General features: G+C 42.5%; 2 protein-coding genes across 7 annotated transcripts; one reads left to right on the top strand and one right to left on the bottom strand.

Moving 5' to 3' along the window:
• The first annotated feature begins 125 nt into the window (after positions 1–125).
• On the top strand, positions 126–21,456 carry LOC139059184 (phosphoserine aminotransferase). 2 transcript variants are annotated; one of them, XM_070537204.1, is made up of 10 exons: positions 126–878; positions 962–1,022; positions 1,401–1,470; positions 3,898–4,103; positions 8,556–8,633; positions 12,570–12,664; positions 13,910–14,079; positions 15,215–15,343; positions 16,318–16,455; positions 21,154–21,456. In XM_070537204.1, the coding sequence occupies exons 2-10, from the start codon at positions 986–988 to the stop codon at positions 21,257–21,259; spliced, it is 1,029 nt and encodes a 342-aa protein (XP_070393305.1). In that variant the 5' UTR covers positions 126–878; positions 962–985; the 3' UTR covers positions 21,260–21,456. The 2 variants fall into 2 exon arrangements, with proteins under 2 accessions (XP_070393305.1, XP_070393304.1); XM_070537203.1 differs by having other exon boundaries at positions 127–847.
• Positions 19,640–26,533, bottom strand: Mesh1 (Metazoan SpoT homolog-1). 5 transcript variants are annotated; one of them, XM_070537208.1, is made up of 6 exons: positions 26,353–26,533; positions 26,158–26,304; positions 26,017–26,072; positions 24,395–24,745; positions 23,443–23,560; positions 20,009–20,147 (listed from the first exon to the last, which is right to left on the bottom strand). In XM_070537208.1, the coding sequence occupies exons 2-5, from the start codon at positions 26,270–26,272 to the stop codon at positions 23,447–23,449; spliced, it is 636 nt and encodes a 211-aa protein (XP_070393309.1). In that variant the 5' UTR covers positions 26,273–26,304; positions 26,353–26,533; the 3' UTR covers positions 20,009–20,147; positions 23,443–23,446. The 5 variants fall into 5 exon arrangements, with proteins under 5 accessions (XP_070393310.1, XP_070393309.1, XP_070393308.1 ...); XM_070537207.1 differs by having other exon boundaries at positions 20,010–20,147; positions 26,158–26,285; positions 26,353–26,532; XM_070537205.1 differs by having other exon boundaries at positions 20,011–20,147; positions 26,158–26,280; positions 26,353–26,531.
• Positions 26,534–27,828: the final 1,295 nt, after the last annotated feature.

Here is a 27,828-nt window from a genome sequence, read left to right as displayed (position 1 = left end):
TGTCATTTAATATTTCCATAATAAATAAAATGCCAGTTTTAGTGCTAAAAAAGAGCATTTGTATTAATTATTGATTGCGTGTTGCTTGGGCGTGCGCCGCGCCTTTTAAATATGGCGGCACCCGGAGTCTGGATTTGCCCACTTGCTGCGTCTGTCGTCCGGAATTCTCCGCTTGTTTTCGCGTGATTTTGTTTAACAAGGATTTTAAAATTTTCTCTGCGACTTTCCGCGTGGCAAATTCTTTCTTCCGTTGACACTTTTTTCCCCTCTACGTCTCGGTGGAGAGCTCCAGCTCTGAACACGTGCATATATTTTCAGCGTGTCTCGTCGTCCGTTCTGCATTGCACAGCGCTTTTATTCAGCGCCATGTGCCGCATTTCTGCCGCAGTTGCTTCCTCCACACGTGGACCACGCGCCAGCTCGAGGTTACTCATTGCCGCGTGTCCCGGAGTCCGGCGAGGCGATAGCTGACGCGTCGGACGGAGAGACCTGTTGCTCTCTCCGCACGCCCCCTTGCCGAATGCCCCTCCCTCTCCTAACCGGGAACTGCGTGCTTGGTCGTTGATTGCCCATCTCGACTGGGCCGGGCTCATCCAGTCTGTCGTGCGTAGTACAAATCGCGACGCCGTTATCTCGGATCTTTCTTGCGGTAGTGGCGCGTCGCACGAGCGTCGACACACACATCGCGAGTCAGCACGGAGTTCGCCGCCATCCGGCATACCGGCACCAACGGACCGTAGAACAGAGCGCACGCGACGTGGATACGTTGATCTCCCTGCGATCGCACCAGAAGATGGCAGACCGCAAGCTCAACTTTTCGGCAGGACCTTCAGCCGTACCGCTGGAAGTGAGGACCTTTAACAGCCCTGCATATCTGTGTATGCAGCAAGCTTCGTCACTACTGATGACGGCGCATGCGAGTTTGCTGTTGGCTTTAAAAGCCCGTCAATCTCTTTGACAGGTACTTCAAGTGGCGCAGAAAGAGATGCTGAATTATAAAGGATGTGGAGCCAGCGTTATGGGTCAGTTGAAGATTGTATTATTTACTTAAACGTGCATGGTTTGTTTTCATTGTAATTAAATGCATCATGTGCTTTCAGTGAACAAAAAATGTTGTCTGTGTACACGTGGTACTTGCAAACATGACAATTTCTGTACTGTTTTCAGCTCCGTTGCTGTAGCATTTCTTTACGTTTTATATTATTGTCCTTAGAACAATTAATTTCCGCCATTTGAATATTTCAGATTGACTTCAGCATTCCACGAAATATTAGACGATATTCTCTTAGCTTAATTGACAAGCTAAACCGTATTGCTTCAATATATTTTTGCAGTTGTCATGAGTTTAATGTTGAAATTTATGTGAGCATCGTGGTTATGGAGGTGGCATCATTTTACAGAACTGAGTCACCGGTCAGCTGAGTTTGCAGAAATTGTGGAGACTGCCGAAGCCGACCTAAGAGATCTGATGTAAGACCTTCTGGACTCTTTTTATCTTTTACAATTAGACAGGTGACTGCTAGACTATCTCTAGGAAACTTCCTCTTTACAGTTATCTTCATGTGACGCACCTCATCATTATCAGTGATAAAAGTGCATTGCCTACACTGTCTGCTTCGCCATGGACGTTCTAGTGCTCCTAGCCGTTCGCTGCATCAAACCTTGTACAGGAAAGCATGGACACAGCAAAAGACATTTCCAAGGTCTTTGCTGTTAAACACCGGTTTCCACTACTGCTGCTTGGCTTATTTCTTCATCTGGTTTCACATTACTAAGACAGTCACTTGATTACTTGTTACCATTTAACTTAGGTTTCTCTTAAGACAAGCTTGTTCTGATCGCCTTTTCGTGATGCTGTTGCATGCCATATTTTCAGCACACTGCACATTTGTGTGTTTAGCTGACTTTTCTCTATTTGAGGAAGCTCCTCAGTGTGATCAAAATCAAAAAGATAGCAGTAGCAATTTGCTGTTCCTCACAAACACTGGCCATTTGGCATGACGATGTAGCTTTTGCTATAAAACTAGCAACAAAGCATGAAACTGGCACTCAATTTGTGTCCACGTCAACTCGCCAAACTGCTTGCATTGCTGAAGCTGGTCTAGATCAAAATTGACAAGCACATTACAATCCACTGTTACCTCAACTTGTCATCATCATCATTTACTAACCCTTAAAGGTCCCTTCTGGGGCATTACATACGAGGAGGAGGGGGGAGGCAAAAACAAATAGAGAGTATTCATGATAACAAAAGTGGTATGGATGTTAAAGGTAGAAAAAAAAAGTAAGACGTGACACAGGTGTGAGCAAGGTGATAGGTTTGAAAATAAACTGTCAGTAACTGCTTAAATTTGAAGCCATTGTGCTCATTAACTATTCATTGTGGCACTTTGTTCCAATGCTTTATTGTAATGGACAGGAAAGATTTATGAAATGTGGTGGTAGTTCCATGAAGACGCTGTACACTTAAGCTGTTGAAATGTTGAAAGCCTTTTAGTGTACAGCATCTTTATTGGATTTTATTTAGAGATGGGCAGGGGAATATCAACATTTCTGAATATGAATAGTAAGTATTGAATATCGAATTGAATAGTCAAATGCAGACAAATATATTTACAGTGGCAAAACTTATTTCAATATAATAAGGTACTATGTCTATACTGATTACTGCAAAAAAAGACAAGTCTATCAGGAACCAAGGGTCGGTTGCAAAGATGAGATCATTAATTGTTACTAAAAGACTGCACGAATAGCCTCTCAACAAATGGTTTCAAACATGCCTTATAAGATTAAATGACTACTGTATGACTAGTCTTTTAAAAACATCACGTATATACAGTTGTCGCAAAGAGATGAGAAGGTGGGGGGGGGGGGGGGACATGTTGAGGGCGGACGTGTGTCGTAGGGACATGAAAATGGGCACACTGCAAGAAAAACATCACTGGTTGTAGCGTAAAAGATCAAATGGCTACAAGACTTGAGCACATAAAGACTCAGTGACTGTCTACAACCAAAATCATAGGTTGCCATGTAGGCTTCCACCACAAACTGTTAAGAGAGCTTGCATTTCCACATCACGGTCAGGCGCGCACATACTCTGCCCTTGTTTGAGTGTCCTTGACCATCATCTGCTATGCATAACCAACTTGTCCAAAAGTCAGTGCTCTTGCATTGCTCCTTTTTGTTTCTGTATTGCTTCAAAAACTTTTATTGTTTCACTTCTGATCATTTACAACACTTTGTTTAGTTTACGGAAAACACCAGCCAAACTTTAATGGACAGTTCTAATGGTTTAGAAGTATTTGGTCAATTTTGGATATTTGAATATACCAAATAGTTACTTTTCGGATATAAATTGAATATTACTAACTAATCATATTCAAAACTTTGAATGTTTGCCCATTCCACCTCATTTTTATGAAAAAGATCCAGCAGTGGCCTTTGCCCTCAAATTTGTCATTTTGAAGTAGCCATTGGCATCCTTAAAGGGAGACATGGTGGTTTATTGCAACAGAAGAATGTCAGCTACATGGTATCACTACTGTAGCCACATCCTTGGGTACTCTTGAGAGTCTCTAGAACAGTGTGAAAGAACAGGACAAGCACAAAAGTTGCAGAAGACAGCACTGTCTACGAAAAAAAATTTTACCTGCTTTATATTGTTTTCTTTCAAAAAATGCAAAATTGATAGTTGGCACTGCCCTGTGCCACCTTCCTGTCCATGCCATTCTTTCATGCTTTTCAAGAAATGTTCCAGTACCAACTTACCCAACCTTCAGTGCTTCTGCAGTTTATCATTGAACACTTTAGGTGACATGTGCCTGGATATTGAGCTGCAGAAATAAAGACATGTATGAATGTAAGTATCTATCTGAAACATGCTCATGCTCTATGCAGGGGCATTCCTTCAAACTACAAAGTAATCTTCATGCAAGGTGGAGGCACTGGCCAGTTCAGTGCCATCCCACTCAACCTGTGTCCAGGAGGCAAAGAGCAAAAGGCTGACTATGTCATCACAGGCACTTGGTCAGCCAAAGCAGCCAAGGAGGCTGAAGCTCATATCCAGGTCAACAAAGTCCTTCCAAAGGTTGACAAACACGTTAGTGAGTACAATAGAAATGTCATTGAAGTTCATTTTAATTTATGAATTGTTTTTACTGCCTTTAGAAACAAGTGTGGAAGCTTGGGCCAGTTGGTTACTCATGGCAAAACGAAAACAGCACAGAAGATGGGGACACAGAAAGAAAGACATGCAGCGCTGAATTCCAACAATGTTTATTGGTGATGCAAAAATTATATATAGAGGTGTGCACAGAAAGAAAAGGAGACAGTCAAAAGCATTTCATGACCCATGAGGAAGGGAATATCACTTCAAAAGCCACGTGTTAACAATGCACAAGGTACATGAAAAAACTTCAGAACTGATTCAGGTACGTAATCTCAAATAATGGCAATGCAAGATGAGAAACATGAAATTGTAGAAGCCGACTACATTAAGAAGCTTGACAGTGCGTGTGTATTAGTTTCCTGTTATCAGGTGAGATAACATATCTGAATCAATTCTAAAGTTTTTGCATGTGCCTTGCGAATTTTTAACCTTTAGCTTCAAAGTGGTATTTCTTTCCTCTTGGTTGATAAGACACTTTTGATTGTTTCCTTTTCATTAGCACATACATCTATACATGTGGTCTCTGCATCACCAATAAACATTGTTGGAAGCCAGTGCCATGTGTGTCTTTATTTCCATGCCCTTGTCTTGAGCGCTGTCCTCATTACGCTTCTTCAGAAAGGTGGAAGGTAACCTCTTTGTCAGGTCATTTATGCCTAATTATATTTTTCTTGTGCACCTCATCACTGACTTTACAGGGTCTAATGGTAAAGTTGTTTTTGCAACATGACTCGGAACACATTCTTGGCTAATGGAGTGCAAGATGGCGCATTCAACAGGCCGATTCAGAATGAGATGCTTAGAATTCAGCTTAGAACATTACGCTACAAAACTCTGTTTATAGGATCTGCTAAGTACATGTACGACGAAACTACAAAATGTGTAAAAGAAATCCAATAGCAATCGCTGCATCACCGTCATCCAACACACCGTTCAATAACGACAACCCGCCCTAACAGTACTATTTCAGCAATATATTCTAACATACGTAGCTTCCTTTCCAAACGTGACGTTGTATCTAATCTGGTCTTATCATCTGGATGTAACTTGTTGATACTTACCGAAACCTGGCTAACCACTGACGTATCTGACGCGGAGGTCATGGATGACCTACCCAGTTTCCATGTCTTCCGTAACGATTGCCAGCACTCTAGAGGCGGCGGGGTGCTCATCGCCGTTAGTAATACGATACCCTGCTCCGTTGTTCACAACCCAAGTGACCTTGAAATATTATGGCTACTCTTTCGTGCAACCCCGCAAACTATTTTACTTGGCGTTTGCTACCGCCCCCCGCGAGCAGACACTAGCTTCACTGACAAGCTCAACCGCGTCCTAGATGTACTAATGAAAAAACACACTAACGCTCAGATTTTGCTCTTCGGAGACTTTAATTTCCCTAATATCAATTGGGATAACTATCCACCTTCGTCACATAGTACAACCGAAATGATTTCCTCGAAGTCTGCTTTAATTTCAACCTGACCCAGCTAGTGTTAGAACCAACACGCGTGGTGAATGACTCGGCCAACATTTTAGATCTTATATTAACTAACAATCCGTCTAGCCTACCTTCGATATCCTATCTCCCGGCAATTAGCGACCATACAGTAATCCACACTGTCTTTAACTTAAGCTTTCCAAAACGAGAATCGTGGAATAAAATAATACGCCTATACGATAAAGGCAACTACGAAGCCATTAACAACGAACTAATGTCCTTCTACCCCACATTCAGTGATGAATTCCACAACCGCACACTTCAAGCAAATTGGTTGATCTTCGAACAAAAAATCACCGACCTTGCTAATAACCACATTCCAGTTGTTTCAGTACCGACTAACAGCAATAAACCTTGGTTCACAAAAAAATTATCAACTCTAGAAAACAGGAAGAAACGATTTTTTCGGTCGGCAAAGCAAACCAATTGTGCTGTGGCCTGGGACAAATATTACGAGGCAGAGAAAGTTTATCTCTCGGCTATACGCCGCGAAAAACACTCCTTTTTCCATGACACGTTGCCTCGTGTACTAAACACTAACCCCCAGAAATTCTGGCAACTACTAAACCCCAAGCCACCAAATGCTATCACTATCGCCGACCATAACGATATAGTATTCCCCGAAGAAGAGTGTGCCGATGCATTTAACCGCGCGTTTTCAGCAGTATTCACCACTGAACCTGATGCTCTGTTACCTATACCACCGTCAGCTGTGCAATCTGTTATGTCACCCATCGAATTCACTGAACATGGCATAACGGCAATAATTGAAAAGCTAAAACTCTCATCGTCGTCCGGGGCGGATGGCATCAACTCTAAACTGTTAAAAAATACTAAACTCATCTGCGCATCGTACTTTAGAATAATCTTCTCACAGTCTTTATCCTCCTGTAGCATCCCCGTCACCTGGAAGGAAGGGCAGGTCGTTCCAATCTACAAATCAGGTAATAAAAACTCGCCTCTTAACTACAGACCGATTTCCCTAACCAGCGTACCCTGCAAGATAATGGAGCACGTCATTTTCACCCAAATTATGCACTTCCTTGACACTAACACCTACTTTCACCCATCCCAACATGGTTTTCGTAAAGGTCTCTCGTGCGAAACGCAACTTGCTATGTTCGTCCATGACTTACACGTTAATCTTGATGCTAACACCCAAATCGATGCCATTTTTCTGGATTATGCTAAAGCATTTGATAAGTTACCTCACCAACGCCTGATACTCAAGCTCTCCCAGCTGAACCTGCACCCTGACGTCTTAAATTGGGTTATTGAATTTCTCACTAACCGATCACAGTCAGTGCATGTCAACAATCACACCTCCGCACCCCTCCCTGTAACTTCTGGCGTCCCACAAGGTAGTGTTCTAGGCCCCCTACTTTTTCTTATTTATATTAACGACCTTCCCCTTAATGTTTCCTCTCAAATCCGTATGTTCGCTGACGATTGCGTCATGTACCGCACAATTATTAATGACTCTGACCACAACATTTTACAAAATGATCTTAACAAAGTGCAAGGCTGGTGCAACGACTGGTTAATGACCCTTAACGCCGATAAATGTAAAGTAATGTGCTTCACTCGCCGCCATCAGCTCTTATACTCACCGTATAATATTACTAATACTACCTTAGAAAAAGTGGACACATTTAAATACCTCGGCATCACCCTTTCATACGACTTAGACTGGTCTGCTCATGTAACGCGCATTACTGCATCCGCTAACCAAACACTAGGATTCCTAAAACGCCATCTGCGTCATGCACCGCAACACGTCAAACTGCTAGCATTCAAGACGCTCGTACGTCCGAAAATTGAATACGCATCCCCCATCTGGTCACCACATCAAACTTACCTTATCAATGCACTTGAACGAGTTCAGAATCGTGTAGCAAGATTCATTCATTCTTCGTATTCTTATAACACTAGCGTATCACTACTTAAAGCACAGTCCGACTTAAACACGCTATCATCCCGGCGTCGCATTGATTCGTTAATCCTCTTTCACAAGTTCTATTACAGTTCGCTCCATCATGCACCATATGTGCTGGCCCCACCCCCTCGCCACTCCCTGCGTACAGGGCATTCCTTGCAAGTAACCCGTCCACGCAGCCGAACTACAACCTTCTCTGCATCCTTCTTTTGCCGATCATCAAGCGACTGGAACAGCCTGCCCCGTCACATAACCGAAATCACCTGTTCAACGATGTTTGCTGATAAGCTTAATACTAATATTCTTCATTGAACTCATGTGGCCACCAATTAAAATGCACATTTATAAACCCCACCCCTTATGTAATACCCCCACTGAGGGGTCTTTAAGGAAATAAAAGTGAAGTGAAGTGAAGCTGTGAAAGATGGCTTAGCACTGATAAACAGTGTGTGCACACGAAAAGCCTAAGGCTGGAGTCCCGTGAAACCTTTGTCTTCTTTTGATAATCTACTTGTATTTCAGAATTACACATACACTTCCTCTCAGCCATGGAGCTATAAAAGTTTGGCTTAGGTTGACCAGTGTAATTCTGGAGGAGGAGGTCATGTCATGGAGGTCATGATACCGGATATGTGAAATTTGTGTACCAGGGTTGCCTGGCATAAAATGACATGTGACAACAACAGCCTGCCCCCTTCCTCATTCAAGTGTGTTCCTTCCCCAGAAAAAAATTCCTGGCTATGCAACTGCATGACATTACATTTATATTTCAGCTGGCAGTCATCAACTGTGTGCTGGAACTCACTTAATGTGAACTGAAGGGATGACAGCCAGCTTGCTGTAGAAAAATCTTTAAGTTTTTAATTACACACCTGCTCCTCCCTTTTGTTGTCTTTGTGCAGGGGACATGCACGTGTGTTGAGACGTGAGACGTGATTTCTTGCTTTGTGCAGGCATTCCACCACAGAGTGAGTGGAAATGCAGCCCAGATGCAGCCTACCTCTACTACTGTGACAACGAGACCATTCATGGTGGGTGTGCATCTTACACTGTGTACCAAATGGAAAAGGAGAACCTATTCTTTCTTTCAAACTTCATAGACACTTTTTTTTTTTTTGCACTGTGAGCCTGGCTGCACAAAGATGTATTGTGGAATGCACATATATGGGGCATTTAATGCAGCTTAAGCACATTAACAGTGAAAATGACACATGAAGATGGCTGATCTTTCTTGTCAGCAGCTGTGTCAGTCTCTGTCTAGTTACTTTGTAAGTACTAATCTCCTGGCTGTGTTGTAGTTATGCCTGCAGTTCTAGAACATTCTTGTTTCTTCTGTAGCTGGTGAAATTAAGAGCTGTTTGTGCATTTGACGATTCTGTATAACCTGCACTATGTGCACACAGATCCAAACAGTGACTGCGGTAAGGATTCTAGAAACATCAAGTGAACTAACCAACTAAACTGAAGGAAGGTATTAAGCAAGAAATTGTTCTAAAGTAGCATTAAATGTAGTTTGCTAGAGCTCTCACAGTCCATCTGTGCAAACTGAATCCTCATCTGTTTGACCTCTTCATCTTTCTTCTCCTTGCTTGCTCTCTTTCTTTCCACAGGGTAGAAGATTATAATCTTTTAACAAAAGGAAATATTGCCATCCGTATAACTGTCATAAGACATGAAGGGAACCAACCGCCTCCCTACAATTCAAACTTCGTAATTGTTCTCGCTGAATTTCAGCAATCTTGTACAGCCTTGCCAATTTCACAGTGTCACTGCCTTATCAAGAACCAAGCTATGACTGCTTGTGTGGTGGTAAGGTGCATTGATGTAGTGGTCAAACCAAAAATCGAACCCTTATCTTCAGCCTCTTATCAGGAAGTAAGTGAAACTCAAAATCCTCGTGCACTAGTTGTGTTGGTTGTTGAATCTGCATCCCCTTGGTGACAAGGCAGCTGCTGTGCCAAACAAGCACTGCACACTGGCAAGAGAACATGTTTATAAGAACTACCGATGCCTGCAAAGCCTGTGGCTTATGCTGAAGAATGGAGGAGTTTGTGCTGACAAAGGAAAAAAGTGACCCTATTCTCGTGAGACTCCTTTACATTGAGGTTTTGACTGCCAGGGTTATTTTTATTTTAGTATATTTTTTCTCTCTTGACTGCTCCCCCGCTTTGCAGGGTTTCTTGCAGATATTGGTTCAGTGTACATTTCATGCTATATAGGATCTGGTCCTTCGTTGTTGCATTTTCCAGTTTTAGTATTTAAGAACATTTAATAAATTCCTTTGTCTAAACAGACAATAGTCCAGACAGATGGAGTTGCCACACTGGCTATGGCCACACTATTCTTCCTACCCTCTGTAAAGGCCAGGTTGGTTCAGCAGGCAGTTTATAGTATAGAACCTGGTTCTCCAGCACAGTTTTCTTCTTCTTGAGAATTCATCCATCGTTCAAGAATCTCTGTGTCAAAATGCCACTGTGGAGGATATAAATCTTATTCTTTCCTCCAGGCCTGCCACACTGGTGCACCGTGGCTTCACCATGCAGGTTCACCAAGCAGCAAGACAGAGCACTGAAACATTTACCATATTTATCTTATTATGAGGCAATGGTGCAGTTGGGGGACCCTAGAGAAAGATCTTAACCATTTAATGACAAGTGTGGCCTACAGGCAACATACCAAAAAAAAAATTTTCTTGCCAAGTTTCAATATTGAGTATGAAGCTTCTGGCTAAATGTCTTTTGCCAACACTGAGTTGCAGGCAGCAAGCATCATTTGTTAGTTTGGAGAAGAAACACGGGATGAAAAAAAAGTTTGGCATACGACTCGCTTCATTTTGAAAGCGCTGTCCGAGGAGACAGAACAATGTCAGATCTCCGGCTGCAGTGTTGTCAGACACGTGACGTAAAGCAAATGAAATGTACACCTATGGTTCCCATATGGTGAGAGCTGCCTGTACAAATTCCAAATGAAGCCTTAGGTGGCTTGGGGTGAAGCGCACTTGCAGTTTCCTGCCTGGGTTTTTTTTCCCCCTATTGCTGAAAAAAATTTCTCCAAGATGTATTTTCTTTTTATTTATTATGCTTATTCTTGGTGTGTTTTGCACATTTAGATAGAAAATAAACATTTTTTTCTAGGCATATATATATATTGTTCTTAAAGGGGCCCTGAACCACCCCTCGGGCTTGGTGAGTCCGCAGGTAGCATATGTTGCTGTGAACATCTTGGCCAAGTTTTGCTGTCGTACGCGGCGCGTGGAGCTCGCAAGCGTATTGCAGAGTCACCTTTCTCTAAAACTCTCTCTTTTCAACAGAAGGCCCTGTCGTCACTCTCTTCTAACACACTATTTTGTCATACCCTTAGAAGGCTGCTATTGGCCGATACCTGACATTAAGCTGTGGTTGGCTACATGGCGTAGATACGACGGCCGCCGCGAGTTCACTGGCTAAGCCCACTGCAGCTCGCTGAGGACAGCTGCGTTTGGCTTATGTTTAGCGCGTCGTAGGCACCAAAGACGAAAGTCTTGGCACAGTGGAGGCTGCGTTTGATAGCCAATAACTCAGCTTCTGCTGAACGCATTGAAGTACTTTTTGCAGCAAAGTATTTCTGAAATAGCCTATTTTCACTTTAAATGCCTTCCTCCACTTCGATAAAAAGTGGTTCAGTGCCCCTTTAAAGGGTTAAGTGTACACACTAATATAAGGCAGTACATATACAGTAGCCTATAGATTATTCAGATTCGGTGGAGATCACCTGAAGATACTGAATACTTCCACGCCCAAAACGCAAAATGGTGACCATGAAATGGGGGGGTGAAGGGAGCTTGAACATGCTGAGGTGGTGAGAGGGTGGGGTTCCCAAGGGGGTAACGAAAAGGGATAAGTGAGAACTTCCTCTTGAGATGTGGCTTTCTGGCAGTGCATGCTGCAATGCTGTGAAGCCACGCTATACGGCAAAATTCGCATCGAGTTTTTACTGTAGAATTTTTCTAATTCTCGGTGCATATTATATGTGCAAAAATAAGGTAGTGCTTCATCTCCCAAAATTAGTTGGTATGCCGTTTAAAATCTGCGTCACCGGAAACATGGCACTGCCGCTGCCGTATTAAAACTAACTGAATATATCAGCTCTGCATACAAGGCAGGGGATGACTTCAGTGCCTTGTATTTGAATAAATACAATACTCTACCTGCAGTCAGAAATTTAACTTACAAGCTTTGTGTGTTTAGGTGGCCTCTCCAAAATATTACAGCAAGTACACACTGTTCCATTTTGCACAAGTTGCTTCTGGAGTGAAGGGAGCAGGTGTGCTGAAAACACAACAAAAGCATACTCGGAAGTGGCAGTGAGCACATAGCTGTCAGTCCTTTTAAAAATGAACTCTATGTCAATTATGGAAAATATTCATTTCGGATATTGGATACATGCAGAACTGTACAAAAGTGGTTTAATCATATTCTTGCTGTCAGCTTTCGTGAAAATCCAGGATGCAGTAATCAACATGACAACCTACTGCACAATGTTACGCCTTCAGTTTTATGTTATGAGACATGACAGTATTGTTACTTTAGCCACGTACATGGAGATGCTGTCTTCATTGTCTAACCGTGACACCAAAAGAAAAAAAATTATTTTTTACATTTGGAATATATCCCAGCCAGTAATAACCAACAGGAAAAGCAATTATGTCCCTAAGCTGTCTTCAAGTCTGATGAGGATATGGTTGACCAGTGAAAAAGGAGCTGGTGCATTGGGTGCCAGAGACATGTATTGAGCTTACATTGTTTTCTGTCAGTTTCTCAGCATGCAAATTCTGGTGTGGTCACAGTTAAAAGATTTTTCTTCTTAGTCTGTGCCATAAGTTATTCCGGCATTTCTGTCAGCTGTCGGTCCCATAGGAGGAAAAAGAAATAAAAGTGCTTTGCGAATTACTGACATACTTCTTTTTTTTTCTCTCCATACATCAACAGGCGTCGAGTTCAACTTCGTCCCCGAGAGTGGATCTGTGCCCTTGGTGTGCGACATGTCTTCCAACATCTTAACAAAACCTGTTGATGTGTCGAAGGTGTGTATGGCTTTAACATCATGCGATGCCTGCCTAGAATGAATTTCTAAGATTTCAGCTTGTTAACCCTGCAGCTGGTATGTTCGGTTGACTTATTTGCATTGCCAGCTGTCATGAATGTAATGCTGAAATTAGCAGAGAGACGCTTCTTTAGCTTCAATACAGGGAGAGAGGGCATATGATTCTAGCATGTGCCATCTTGGAATTATTTAACTTAAAAGTGATCATAGATCTTGCTAGAATGGAGTAGAGAGGGCAAATAGAAGGCTGTGTGAAATGTCTCCAGTAAAATGGCTTAGCCGATGAACTGGTAAATGCATAATGCTGCAAATTTCTGAACAAACAAGCAAACTCAAGTAATCTGTGTTTCTCGTCGCTCATAAGTAATGACTGTTAATTATTTATGTGGAAGAATAAATGTACAATGAAATGGCTTTTTCGAGTAGCTTGCATCATTAAATGAAAAAAAAAATATTTCTTCTATATTAGTAAACTACTCTGCTACAATATCAACAACGCAACTCTTACTGTGAGAGGAAGCTTTGCAAGCCAGAAGAGGTGCAGAAAGGAAACACAAGTGGCAACGCCGCCTTGAATTTCCCACGCTAGTACACCGTGGCATCATAGATATTGACTGCTAGGGCTTAGTTAATTCTTTGTCAGTAGATTGACTGCATTGTGTTTTGAAGGAGCCAAACAGTGAATATGGCGGCAAGTTTTGTAAACCTTTACTTAGCCAATGAGGCCCAAATATTTAAAAAAATGCTTTGAAGTTTGTGACGTCACACTAACATACTGGCATTGGGGTTTTGGCACAGAATTCTATAGAGGAAACTTTGACGTTTAATTTCCCTTGTAGTAATCAACCTATTATAGAGAAATTAACAACAATAGTTTTCAAAGAATGCATTATCAGGCTGAACTGATTTAGTGTCTTTTTACATGTAATACTACCGATACAATGGCATTGAGGCAAGTGCATGGACATTCCGCTACCTTGTTTTAATACACATGTGGCAGTAAATTCTTTGGTTCTGAAGCGGTTAATATACATTTGCCACCTCTGTTCCTGAAGTGCACCGAAGCAAACTGGAACAGAACAAAAATAAGTGTAACCCATGTCCTTGAGCTTGCGAAAATTATGGGTGTGACGGTGCATTTACTAGGACTACATTTCATTGAACTGGGCCTACTTTGTACGTTTGCTTCAGTTTTGACTGAATGTCTGAATTGTTTGTCTTCTAGTTTGGTATCATCTTTGCTGGCGCCCAAAAGAACCTTGGCATGGCTGGCGTCACAGTTGTCATTATCCGAGAAGACCTGATCACCCCACCATCGGCCCACTGCCCGAGTGTGCTCAGTTACAAGATCAATGCTGAGAACAAGTCGTTATACAACACACCTCCCACATATGCGTGAGTAAAAGCGCTTTGCTCTACACGTAATAACAGAATAGCTCAAATCGAGCAGCGCACTGAGACATTCTTTTACAAGTTTTAAGCGTTTTGTGGAGCTTGTAGGTTAAATGAAAGACAGTAATATCGCATCTCATATAATTATGGTGACCACATTTCTATACACTAACTATAACTATGTTCTTTATTTTCTCTTTTGCTACTATTTGTAAGGTTGACATAATTTGAATCATTGGCAAACGAATACATGGCAATGCAAAATGGCATATTCATGTTATGTTAGTACTAAATTAAACTCTAGGATTTTACATGTTATTGCTCTAAAGAACTGCTCACATTCTCTGCATGTGTTTCATTTGTTTATTTACTTGCACACACTAGGAATGATACATTCGACTGATTGCCTTAGAGTGCTCTGGCAGCAAGCTTTACATTCAGCTGTTTCATTCAGAGTGCCATGCTGTAGCTCAGAGTGATCGGAGGCACTCTCAACTTTGAGTTGGGTGTGCAACCTAGATCCAACAGAACTCCAGTCAAGTGATCCCACTTATTGCTCTGTGAGCATCTGAACATTTGGCTTGAGCAGGTTTACTGTGGCTGAAGTCTCAAGGCTTTGCATCACTGCAAACAGAGTTGAAACACAGTAGGAACCAGACAATGTGTCATTAGTGTGCATTAATTTAGATCCTTGATCCAGCATCAGTACTTGGTGGTGTTTTTTCTCATAAAAAGTACTCCTGGAGCAAGCTTCTGGTTTGGAATGCAGGTTAGCAGTTTGGCAAGTGTATTGAAAGAGCTGCATCTATAGATGCACAAACAAATATTAAACTTTTAGCATTCCTATTGCACCTTTGTGCTTCAATCACATGGCGAATAATTTACAGTTTATTAGCATAGCATATCAATATCAGCTATTAGATTGAATTTTGTGTGCAGAGCTTCTTTTGCCATCTGGTGACTGTCTGTAGTGCCATGGACCAACAGGGAGTACCTAATAAATTTTTCAGAACAAGCAAGCATAAGTCACTGCTTCGCATTACAGGTGAAACTGTAATTTTTAACAATGTGTTCTGTAATTATATGAGTGAGTGTAGGAGTGTGAGCATGACATAAGTTGCTTTTGATTGATGAGCAGCATCTACATCCTGGGCCTGGTCCTCAAGTGGATCAAGCAGAATGGCGGCTTAGAAGGCATGGCAAAGCGGTCAGCAGAGAAGTCCAGGCTCATTTACGAACTTTTTGACCAGTCTAATGGCTTTTATGTGTAAGTCTTGTATTTCAAGGAAATCTTTACTTTCTCTTCCATGATATCTTCTTGCTACCTTAGGGCCACAACAAAAAATGCAGGTGCATGTACAAGGCTGTGTTTTAATGCTTTGCAATGCCACCAGGAAAGAAATGGCACTTGTCATTGACGCACTCATGAGCAGTTCATGGTGATGCAAATTTTTGCTACATTCGTGTATTCACTAGTAAAATTCCTTTCACATGCTGCACTTCTGACTTTTGCTACAAAGCACTACTTTATCACATGTGCATGTTGGTTCAAATGCAGCTTCAGTTGTTACTGCAAATAGGCTACACTATCTCAGCTGGTTCTGACCTGTCTCGCGGTCTTTTGCCGAGCACCATTACCAAGCAAACTTAAATTCCTGAAAGAACATGAATGCATGCACACATTTCTCTCATACACACCTCTACAGCAATAACACATTGGGTAGGATGACACAGTGCGGTATACGTACTACAACCATGTCATGATGCATAGTACATCCATGTGGTGTCTCATGCTTCTGTGAAGGCGATCATACTAAAGGCCTTAAAGCACTGGGCAGGTTTGCGTGTTACAGAAGACGAAATAATTTTGGAAGCATTGTGCGAGTCTTCGTAATGCAAGCACAGCCAGGCAAACAGTGCCAGACTTGACATTTTACCATCACGGCAGCCCACAGCAGTTATGACTTTGTACAGATGCTCATATCCGTAGTCAATCTGTTGTAATTAACATTGATTGAACAAAAGATGTCTCAAGCTAGCACCCGAGACATTCCTTGCTCAACCACTGTCGATTACATTGTCTCCATCTTCCTGTTAACCTCTGTCCTGTTTAGTGTGTGATTATGGCACAAGTACTTCACAAGACTTCGTTACAGGCTGCCTGTCTTGCAGCAACTAAAGTATTGCCTTGGGCCGAATCCAAGAGGTGCTTGACAGTGCTTGTTCCCGTTCATTCTACAGGTGCAACGTGGACCGTGCACATCGAAGCCGTGTTAACATTCCATTTCGTATCGGGGGAGCACAAGGCGACGATGAGCTTGAAAAACTTTTCCTCAAAGAAGCCGCCAAGAGAAACATGATTCAACTGAAGGGACACAGGTAAGGTTGTGCTAGGGCATTTTTGTGCGTGCCTTTTCACGCCTGCATCTAGTGTTCCTCAACGTAAGTGCAGGAGCTCGTTGGGTATTTGCGCTCCATATGGGCACTTCAAGGTCTGCTACTATGCAGACACTGCACACTTGTCAGCTGCAAGTCCTTGTTTTTCTACTCGAATGACAGGTTACATGGCAGTAGTTGTAAAATTGATTTTAGGTACTTTGGTATGATGTTGGCATTTCGCAGAGGTAGATGAACTGTGACTTATTGTGCATTAAGCAATAATGTGTGGCTTGCAGCCATCTACCGATTATTTTCCACTCTGATCTTGTATGCACAGTACTCTTCATTTATTTTTTTGCTAAGTGTTAATGTTTAAGTAGCTTGAGTATCCTCGGAAAAAAAAAAAGAGAGAGAGAGAGCTTTTAAAATCCTCCGAATTCTTGCATTTTAATGCATCTGTCTGGCTACCCATATTTAGGACCACAGCAAAAAATTCCAAAATACAGTCAGCAATAAAATTTTTGGATATTCCTAATAGTTTGAACGTCTTCGCAGCATCACCACGTACTCCATACTAGAGCCAGTGTACAAGGACATCTGAAATTTTGGACGCAGATACCTTTCGCTACCTGGCTTATCTGACGTTTTGCCATGACCACAGGTCTGGATTGGCGTTAATTGAAGCCATCCGCCACCACCATTTGGTTATCTCGTAGCCTCAAACCAGCACACCCACACGCCGACCCCACTGGCAGCCATAGCCGCCATGGCCATTTGTGTTTGGCCACGTGCTGATTGGTTGCGTGGTCTTTTGTGCTGTCATGCGCTCTGCAATGCTAGGCCTAGCTTCTTCAACGTTCACTACCGAGCTTCCTGCTGTTCGATGCTGTGTTTTTCATTGAAAGGATTCGCCACTTTCAGCTGTAGCACTGACTACCCATCATCTTTGCGGATGACTTTGAAGCCATCAGCAGACACAGAAAGCACTACCCTAGGTCGACGACAAAGAAGAAAGCTGCCATCATCAAGCAAATTGAGAGCAGCCAGTCTCAAGCCTATGTGAGCAAGTTCGGCATCTTCAAGCAGACGATTCCAAATTTCCTCAAAAGTAAGGTGAAGATCTTGGAAGCGGCAAAAGTTACAATGTCGATCTCAGTCTTCTCTTGACATGCTTTCGGACTTGCGGAAAGCAGTGACAAGACACACTTCACAACTGTTTTGCCATGCGGGCTTCACACTGGATACCGAGACAGCGATCCCGTCGGATGATAATGGCAAGGTGCCCGACACTCCCCTTCCATGGACTTTGTGATCGACCTGCGTGCCGCCAGTGTTGTGATTTCCACTGAGATAACATTTAAATATTTCACTTACAATGAGCTCAACGTCTGTGCAGAATTCACAGACGATAAAATTGTCCATCAAGTGATCGTCAAGGTCAAGGAGTTGGACAACTCCAAAACTGAAGAGCCAGCGCCTGTGCTGCTGACTAGCTTTCATTTGCCACGAGCACCGATGACATTGCCATCAGTGTACAATAGTGACCCTAGCCAAATGCAAGCAAGCATTATCGCGCGCAAGCGGAGCGCAGTACAGAAGCAAATCAACAAATTTCTCAAACCACCAGGGCAGTAAAAGACAGCGTTCTTGAAGACCCCAGTTGGAAGATAGCCCCGGCTTTTTTTCGGAGCCATCTCAATGATGCATTGGCAGAGTTGCAGTGGTCTGCTACTCTGTCATTGACTCTCTCCATCTGAGGAATGCCTATAAAATTGTACATTTTCTGCATGTACTCATTTCTTCAGACGTTTTTACGGTCCCTAGAGAGTCCCAAAAATTGGACGTTGACGGTAAAGGTACCAATTTGCTCAAGGAATCATCACAGTTTTTCTATATATGTTCAGGGAAGTTGCCCAAGATGTCATACACGACATAGTGTTGCTTTGATTACAACTTGCACATCTGCATTGGAGATGAGCTACAAATGATGGGCTCGGATTAGTGTGGCAATTATCACCATGCTAGTATAGCAGCTTTGCCAACACCAATCATACGTAAACTTGTAGAAAATGTGGATTTATAAAAGCAGCATTTCCCTTGTTGGCAGTTCCTGGAAGAAGCTCACCTAATTTGAAAGATACTAGTTCTCCTCCTGTGCATATCTGGCCTGTCTAGCAATATTTCACCTGCTACATCGGGTTGTTGTCCAGTTCCCTGTACTGGGTGAATGCAATTACTGATGCAAAAGCATCAAATGGCTCATTGAGCAAAAAAATCCAATGTCAGGCATCTGTGGCAGTGAAACGGCATCTAAATTCCTGTTGGCTGCAACACCACGACACGAGCATGCCTCAACAAAGCAGAGCGGGGAAAGGAAACACCTGCTGCCACAATAGTGCGCCGTGCGAGGGGGCATCACCACAACGCCAAATCACCCTTCTTCTCGGAAGCCTGTGTTGACCACATGTTCCTTGTATGCGTAAGCTCTCGCCCGCATTTCAATGCACTCACTTGCCCGCAAGGAGTCCATAACTCGACGACCGCTCAGCAGTGTTCAAGTGGACAGTAATGCTTTCACATTCACAGCTCATGAGAAGTGCTTAGGTGTCCTCGGATTTTTTTTTAGGAAAAAGCAGGCAATCGAATATAGGCATTCTTAACTGTGGGAGAAAGCTACTGTTGAAACTAGTTGAGAGCTGAAGTCTGCTGCTCACCCCACCCCCCACCCTTACCCCCTTTTCTTTCCTGCACTATTTTGTTAGGAAGGCCATAGCAGATGATGGTGCTGCAATGGTTCTTCCGTTCAGGTTTCCAAACTAAGCTTATTTGGTGATTGCAGTGCAGTTATGTCATGTATTGCTTGTATAACTGCCTTGTACGCATTATGCACACTGGGTTTAGAGATTTGTTTTAAAGCAAAGATTTCTTTGCCTACTTTCTTGGGTTTGATGTGGCTGCTGTCTGGGTCAGTATCTTGGAGGATGCGTTTGATAAATATATGTGAAGGTTATATGTGCGCTGAAGGCTATAACCAGTGAACGGGCTTATATAACTCTTGTACACTGACTGACAATAGTGCAGTAAACACACCTGTTCTGCTTAAGAAAAAAATTAATTTCTGCATAAAACTTGAAAAAATAATGTAACAGGCGTCTCTTGAGCACACTGACCTCTTAATGGAATGACTCATTATATTCAATGGATTCTTTGACTCACTTGATTTCCATTGGTTTATCGATTCAGTATGTGCCAAGGGTATGTGCCACTGTGACACAAATACAGATTCCTTAAACGTAGCAAGACATGTATCATACTTCACTGTGCACACTTGACATCAATGCACAGTCATATCACACTGTGCATCTGCCCGATTTGCTGTTTTCATTTTGGCATTGCTTGTGATCAGCGTAGTACATAAACATTGCTCAAGGTTGCACGCTGCACAGGATGAAAGTAAACACACTTGTATGCACTGCCATTAGTTGTATAGGATTTAATTACGTATAACCGCTTCACATATATTCCAACATGTATGTTGGATATGCATAAATTCTTTTTATTTGTGTACGCTAGCTTCTTTGTTGTATCTGCCCCATGTGCTAATGCTTGAAGAACTTAAAAAATGTCCTAATTGTGTTCACCAGCACCGTTGAGCGGCTATGCCTTTTGATGTTGAAGGCTGCAGGAAGCACCTGAAATTGCAGGAGAAAAGGCCACAGTGAGGCTGTACACGGGAAGCAAAGCCAAGCTCTGCACCTTGCATTGTCCAGGCGCATGCCTGTTTGCACCCAGGGTGCACTCAAATTTGGCCCGAAAACTCGGTCGTAGCTTTCTCCATTTTTACAATGCCCACTAAGTTGCTCTAAAACCAGGAGCTCACAACTGATGGAAGGTGCTTTGCTTCCTCAGATGTTGGTCACAGCTTATAGAATGCGGTTGGGATTACTGCAGCATTCTTTTACTGCCTGCCATTTGTATGTGGATGAGAAAGAGTAAGTTCAACCACAGCCATCTGCATTTCTTCAATGCCTGCACCAGTGATGTTAAAAGCAGAGGTTACTTAGAGGGCACCACTTTCTTTCCCAATAGTAAGTCGCGGTTTATAGGGCACAATTAGGGTGGCATCACCTCTTTTTCATAGCATGTCATGCAAAGCAAAGAGGAAACAGCAGCGCATGCTCTATCAACAGGTGTACAAAACGTTCGGTAATATGGCACCACCGCAGCAAAACACTGGCACCTGCATGGCAGAGCAACAGGCCAGGCATTCTACAAAAAAAGCAGGAGGCAATGGCTCACTGCATGGTAAAACTTGTCCTTGCTCCAGCGATGACGCAGACGGAATGTCTGGGAAGGTAATGCTACTGCAGTAGCCCATCGACTCTCACGCATTTCAGAGCAACTGGGCAGCCATTGCAAAAATGTATGGGAGACTTGGACAGTGTGCCAGCATTCGTCAGCCTGCTCCAGTTATGTTTGTACAACTAACAGTCACCCTCAGCATTCATTACAAAGTTATATTCGTCAAATTGCAGATGTTGTATTTGTTCTGTGCAGCAGTGAATCTTGTCTTTTTGGGTGCAGAGGATAGTTTGAGACAGTTAACTCGGCCATTTGGGTCCGTGTTTTATGCACCTGATCTGTGTGCATTATACTTCGCAATGTTTCTGAGTCTGTTGCATCCATTTTTCATTCCAGATCAGTTGGCGGCATTCGTGCATCAGTTTTTAATGCCATGAGCGTGGAAGCACTCGCACCATTCTTGGAATTTGCTAGAGAATTCGAAAAGGAGCACCGTAAATAGCCTCAGCATTACGACCATTCCATGGAAGTCGCAGGACAGCGGAGTCACATTGCCCAGACCCAGGCTGCTTTAGGGTAGCCACAGCGACTAGTGCTGTGGGCCCTAAGAATACAAGTACACACAGTGTGGATTGTTACCGCATGCATTTTATGGTTTATACAGACAAGCAACTTATTAAACAGTGCCTTGGAACTTTTCTTCCATAGTGACTTTGACTCTTTTTAGCCTAACAGGGAATAAGAACAAGATACCTTTCCCATGACACAGTTTTTCAGTACATTGTGACACAATGGTGCCTTAAGTAAATGAATAAATGTTCCTCCATAGTGATTTACTCCATTTTGAACCTTTTGTTTTTCAAACTGTAGACAGTGTGAAGAACTTTTTTCTGTGATGCACCTGTATACCATTAACTGCAGCGTGTTGAAGGTGTTTACTCAAATGGCTCATATGCTAACTTCAGCAATGCCTCCTTTGGCTGCCGAACTTTAAGCCACTATGCCGCATCTACTACTAATGCAGCCACCCAGAGTGCATTAAACCAATCAGTAGCAACTTTGTGTTGGCCTAATCATCATTGAAAGAGCCCTTGAAGACCTTTGGAAGCAAAAGCCAGCCCTCGTGATCCTACCATGAATTAGTCTCTCAGGCCACCAACAGCTGCAGCAAAAGAAAAATCCATGCTTGTTTGCTGCCTAATGCAAGATTAGACCGTTATGAAAGGTGTCGGCTGGCTTTCCTGCATTGCGCAATTTTTTTTTAAATGCTGTTGACAATGCATGGTTAAAATGATGTTGCTCTGCATCTCATGTGTTGTCCTGGCTTTCATGTAATACTATATGATGTGAAAGAATGCACAAAGGACCAGTTGCAGAGTAATCATCATTTCTTCTGCTCCTTGGCACCCTTCTTTTGGGCATTTACACAGTGGGAAAGAAGGTCCAAAACTTGCGAAGGGTATAATGTGACATTTGGAAATTAGCCAAGGTATGCATGGTGTCCTTTAACTGAAATTCATATTTAGGTCATTCTATGCCATACGCATCAGCCAAAAATTCTATCTTTGAGGCATGGCAGTCTCAGAAACTCCTGCAACGCTCTGCTGAGAAAAATGCCACGAGCATGAAAGGTTTCCCGCTACATTAAGCGGTGTATTGCAGTGAAGGTGCATTGCTAGTCAATGGTGCTTCATGGAGTAGAGACCAAACCTCTTCAAAAAATATTTCTCACCTAAAACAAAAATTACTCCAATTAAACATTCTAGAACATCTTGCTAGGTGTCCTCCTACGAAGCACGCGTTTCAAATTTTTACGTGGACCACTTCAATGCGAAATTTACAGATAAATGAGACACAAATGAAATTTATGCTACTTGTGGGCCAGAATGGTTAAGAGAACTTGAAAGATGGTTCTTATTTGACACTATAAGCAAGTTCAGCAATATGCATCATGAAACTAATATTGTAACAATTCAGCTTTTAATTTGGCTTCTCCAATTTATTTGGCAAGCTAACAGATGTTACTTTGGCTTCCTAGCTTATCTGCTACACTGTATAAAGCAGTCTTATAGTTCATTAAATGCTGACTCAACAAGTTCAAACTGTCACGTTAAATAACTGCCTCAAAGCAGTGAGAACACTAGACTCACTTGCATCTCCTGACATCTTCCCTACACAGATCTCAAGTAACCAGCTTGAAGCTGGACACACCCTTTCATTTCACAACCATCGGGAAGCTTCAGTACTGCTATTTAAAATGACAGCCACCTCAAAAGTGAATTATGGACTATGACATAAGGGATAGGTCAACACCACTAGATCCATAAGAACTGCTAAACAAATTTAACAGAAGTCGAAGCTAACCCATACATTGTTAATAATGCTATAACCATTTTTAAAGCTTTCAAATGGGCCTAAGCCTATTCAAACTCATTAAAACTAATGGACTGTATACAAATGGTAATGTTTATGATGTATGCACAAGCTGTCACTATTTATTTATTTAGCATACCCTCAGGGTGATTACAGCATCGTGATACCTTATAATTGTCTATGAAATAAAAGTTGTGTGCACCTAGGTACATTCCCAAGCAGTGGGGAAGACTAAAACATTTGGCAGCAGCTGGAGGCACCAGAAAGAAATGTGTGAAACTGCACTGTGTGGCACAGTTTAGCGTCCCCCACCTGGTCAACAGGGCCAGTGAAGTAATCCTATGTGTACCCAGGCATGGCAGTGAAGCTTGACCCAATTTACTACAATGGCTGTACTTGAGAAATCATGGTAGTGTGTCTTGTTAGATTTCTGGATGGCGCAAGATATGCAGGAAGCATTAGCTGATGCAAAAATAAAAGCTGCACAAGTCACTATCAAAGAAAAAAAAGCCTTTACTGAGAGAATGCAAGCACATGCTCCACTCAAACATCAGTACTGAACAATGGAAGCTGCAGGCACACAGTCGTTTACTCCAACCGCACTCGGCATGCAATGGTAAACCTGCATAATTAGTAAGTGCCAAGCACTACCCTGTTAATTAGCAAGAAAGGAGCAGATTTTTATGCCTCTGTTACTTTACTAAATAATTTTTTACTGCAGTTATACAGTAGGCAATTGTTCAATACCCTGCATTGCACTTTCAGAAAAAGTATCCCAAGGTATACAAACGTCTGATTAATACACTGTAATAGTTGTTACTGAGGAGTGGTAGACCATAGTGCTTCCTTTTACATGGATAAAAATCTGCTCACAGAAATTTTTTTCTTCTTTTTTTATTGCTGCCCAAAGACCCAGATTGAAAGCGGCACCTAGATACCATAAAAAGAAAACAGCGAGGCAGTGCTGAATACCAGAGGATGCAAAGGGCAACTTGGTGCTATGTAGAAATATAACGGCACTTATTCTGACAACGGGAAAAAGATAAGTAGAAGAACAGGCTATAAAGATTATTATGACAGTTATTGTTATGCTTCCTGCAAGAAAGAAAAAAGCAATGTCTTTTCTCTGAAATTAATATTCTCATTCCTTTTGCATCACCACAAAAACCCAGCTAGCTGCATTCATATGATGTACCAGAAGTTTTCATTCTTAACAGAAAGACATAGAAGGTGACCAAAAAGGAATTCAAAATGCGCCCTTTGCCTTCAGCACTTCATCCAAAGCATCCTCCATTGGTTTGTTGGTCCCACGGAGTCCATGCACTACTTTCTCTGCCCACCCGAAATATTCCTGCACTCGGCTGCGGCTCCAGCCTACTGGTGTGCACCGCTGGAGGTCCCGCAGGTTGTACAGTTTGTCGGCCAGCTTCACAAGTTTTGCCTCCCGACTGCAACCTGATGCATGCTCGATCTGCAGCTGCTTCCGCACTTGCTTTGGCAGGCTCTTGTCGTCTGTCACTTCTTCTACGATGGAGCGCACCTTGCTGCCAAAGTTTCGCTCAATCTCCTCAAACGTAGTATCTGTGTCTTCAACTGTGTCGTGTAAAATTGCAGCCTGGTAAGGCGGGCGGGCAAAGAAATATGCAAGGATTTCACAATGTGTACTATATTGAAGATTCAAGCATTAATGAATTGTTGCTGATACACTTAATCAGCTGTCATAGTTGCAATAACCTTCAACAGTTGGGCACAGTTATTTGTATTATTAAAAATGAAAAGCACTCACTATAGCAAAGAACAAAAGTGAAACTAAAGTTTTTATAGGTACACAGAACTGTAGCCTCAGGGTCGGATATGTGATTGTTGAAGGACTCTTCAGTTTGAAATGCACAAATCAGTGATTCAGATTTTAAGCATAAAATAAGCAAACCATGGGAACAAATCTTTACGGTGGCATCAAACTAAATGCAATTAGATTCACTTTTTAAACCCATTGCAAGTCACACAATTGTGCCACTTCAGATGGATTACTTGATTATGTGGACAGTGCCTGCACAAAAGATATGTGACTAATTCGTTAATAAAAGTTTGCCAATTAGCTTTTTAATTGACTACTTCCTGGCACTTGTTGCAAATACAGCACTGAAGCTGATAAGGCACATTCACATATAAAAGCACCATTCTTTAGCTAATACCAGCCTCAAGATATTCACCCCCAAAATTCCGAAGTGTATAAGACATTGTATGGAACATGAATGCAACTGGAACACAATTTGAAAATGGATATCTTGGAACTGGAGCTGGGGATTGACCGACTTGTGCATATATAAGTGTGCTCTTATGTGAGTAATTCAATAGCGACAATTTTTTTTCATTATTATAAACTTAGGCGCGCAAGTAATGTCTGGCTCTTCAAGCAATCCGGCATAGGTGCCGGAATCGCTATGCCTGCCATAGAGGTGGAATTACAAAAAAATATGGAAGGAAATAAAGCAAGCGCCACTTCTTTAATGCAACTAGTACACATACAAGGCAAATTTATATAAATGTGTAGCGCGCGCTTCTATGACAATGTGGAAAGAGCAATAGTGCAATTAAAAGCCCCTGATGAAGGCACTGCAAGTGCAATCCAGTTGCTACGTCACGCCACATGAATGCCTATTGTTTAGACAAAAGGCCACCTACTTTAAAGCTTAATACACAAAGCAGTCACGAGATCCATTAAAGGTAACAGCTGCAATAGCAGTAATAGCCTGAGTGCAACCACCAGAAACGCAGAGAGACATGCTGTTTGCTTACACTCAACTGGAAGGACAATTCTTTCACCTAGAAAGCTGACCAACAAGCGAGAACCGTTAATTCACGAATGACCGTCTGCTCACGTACCTGCAACGTTGGGATATCGTAGATGTTTGCTTCGTGAGTAAGGATTCTGGCAACACCTGCACGGAAAGCAAGGGGTAGGGGGAAACCACTTTACCTAAACTTGTACGAATATGAAATAAACTACACAGTGCAACAACTCACCGATTGGATGGTTGATGTAAGGTGTTGCATCTTCGTCTTTCCTGCGCTGTTTCCTGTGCTTTACAGCAGCAAAGTTAACTGTTTCAATCAGAGCCTTTGCTACCTGTTCCTCCATCGCTTCTCCTGCGCTGGCAGCGATGCACAACGCTGAACGCACGTACTCTCGAGTCAGTACGACTTTCACACAATGCTTACCTTTTCAAGATACCGCAGCCTGACGTCTACACATCATTTCCACCAGAGTACACTTGTGTCTTCAAATTTCACACCAACGATACAGAATTACGCTGTCGCCTTGCAGAGTTGCAGACCGCACGCTCGCTCACAAACGTTTGCGTCGCTCGCGCGGCGCGCCGCTCCGTCGTCGGTCGCACTTCCGGCTTCCGGTACTTCCGGATGTCGCTGGCGTCGCACGACCAAAAACGACATACCAAAAAAGCGTCCGTTATGTTGCCATAGAAACCACAAAAACGCCGCGTATTTGGGGCGGTTTGTTGCGAGTGGTTTTTTTATTTAGATTGCTTTCTGTGCTGTTACTACACGCTGCTGCTTCGACTGGCTGCTACTCCGATCTTGAAGGCTCTCTACCGAGCGTCGATCGTTTGAGAAGGCAATTCGAGCGTGCTATGGCCTGGGGTTACTGGCAGTGGCGTAGCATGCGAAAGAGGGCGGGTGCAAGGGGCCAGTGGGGGGGTGTCATATGCGTCTGAAGACACCCGGAAATTGTCGATATCCTCGCCTTCCTTGACTACAACCGGGGGGGGGGGGGGGGGGTGTCAGGCGACCTAGCCAACCTAGCTACGCCACTGGTCACTGGACAGCTAGTTGCGAGTGCACCACATATGGGCCATATGGTGGACGTGTATCGCAGTGATCTTGCACGTCGGTAGCTTCCGGAAAGCCTTCACAGAACGCATGAGTATCTGAAGGGATTTAATGGTGCAAAATTTGCCAATGATCTAGCGCAATTTCATTTTCACCAGTAAATCGCGCGCACAGCTGTTAACTGAAGGTTTCACAGACAGCTAAGGCCCGTTGCATTATCACTTTTCAATTCGGTATACAATTATCAAACAGAGATCACAAATTCGCTGTAGTACGCACAAACTCGTACTTGGTCTCTTATCTTCAGTATAAAAATTTTGAATAAGGCCCATAAGCAGTTCTTTCATTGCAGATAAAGCCTTGCGTGTTTTTAAGCTATGATGCGGGGTTTACAAAGCCGAACATGTTTTTAGTTAGACTGAACGCTGGTGAAAAAAAAAAGAAATTTCTTAAATTGTCTCTTAATGCTTCAGTTGGTAAAAGAATTGAAAGATTATTACTGCACAGGTATTATTAAATAAAGGAAGTGAGCAGCCAAGCACATTTCAGTAGCTATATGTATGGTAAACAGTAATAAAATATGTAATATAAATATATTGAAATGTTTGCATTATTGGGCGCATAAAATACAGACACCAACTATTTATAGTGCATATATAACTGCCTGTAAACAAAGTATCATTTTGTGAGGTCATCATCATGAATTGTGTTCTCAGGTTTCAGTTTTTGTTTATTGCTAAGAATTATCGCTAAGCTGTAATAACTATGTTGTCAGCTAGAGATGTTCCTGTATGTACCCTATGATTACAACTCAAATCAATGTGGTTACAAAGTCTAATCTTTAGT

This window comes from Dermacentor albipictus, chromosome 4 (assembly GCF_038994185.2).
Source record: "Dermacentor albipictus isolate Rhodes 1998 colony chromosome 4, USDA_Dalb.pri_finalv2, whole genome shotgun sequence".
NCBI lineage: Eukaryota > Metazoa > Arthropoda > Arachnida > Ixodida > Ixodidae > Dermacentor > Dermacentor albipictus.
Note: the sequence above shows the minus strand (reverse complement) of the source record. Positions and strands in the feature narration are given on the sequence as shown.

Coding starts and splice junctions, on each gene's coding strand:
- LOC139059184 (XM_070537203.1), top strand. CDS start 794: ATGGCAGACCGCAAGCTCAACTTTTCGGCAGGACCTTCAGCCGTACCG. Junction 1,023..1,400: donor ATGTGGAGCCAGCGTTATGG/GTCAGTTGAAGA, acceptor ATCATTTTACAG/AACTGAGTCACCGGTCAGCT. Junction 4,104..8,555: donor AAAGGTTGACAAACACGTTA/GTGAGTACAATA, acceptor TGCTTTGTGCAG/GCATTCCACCACAGAGTGAG.
- Mesh1 (XM_070537208.1), bottom strand. CDS start 26,272: ATGGAGGAACAGGTAGCAAAGGCTCTGATTGAAACAGTTAACTTTGCT. Junction 26,073..26,157: donor TTACATCAACCATCCAATCG/GTGAGTTGTTGC, acceptor CTTTCCGTGCAG/GTGTTGCCAGAATCCTTACT. Junction 24,746..26,016: donor ACGATATCCCAACGTTGCAG/GTACGTGAGCAG, acceptor CCGCCTTACCAG/GCTGCAATTTTACACGACAC.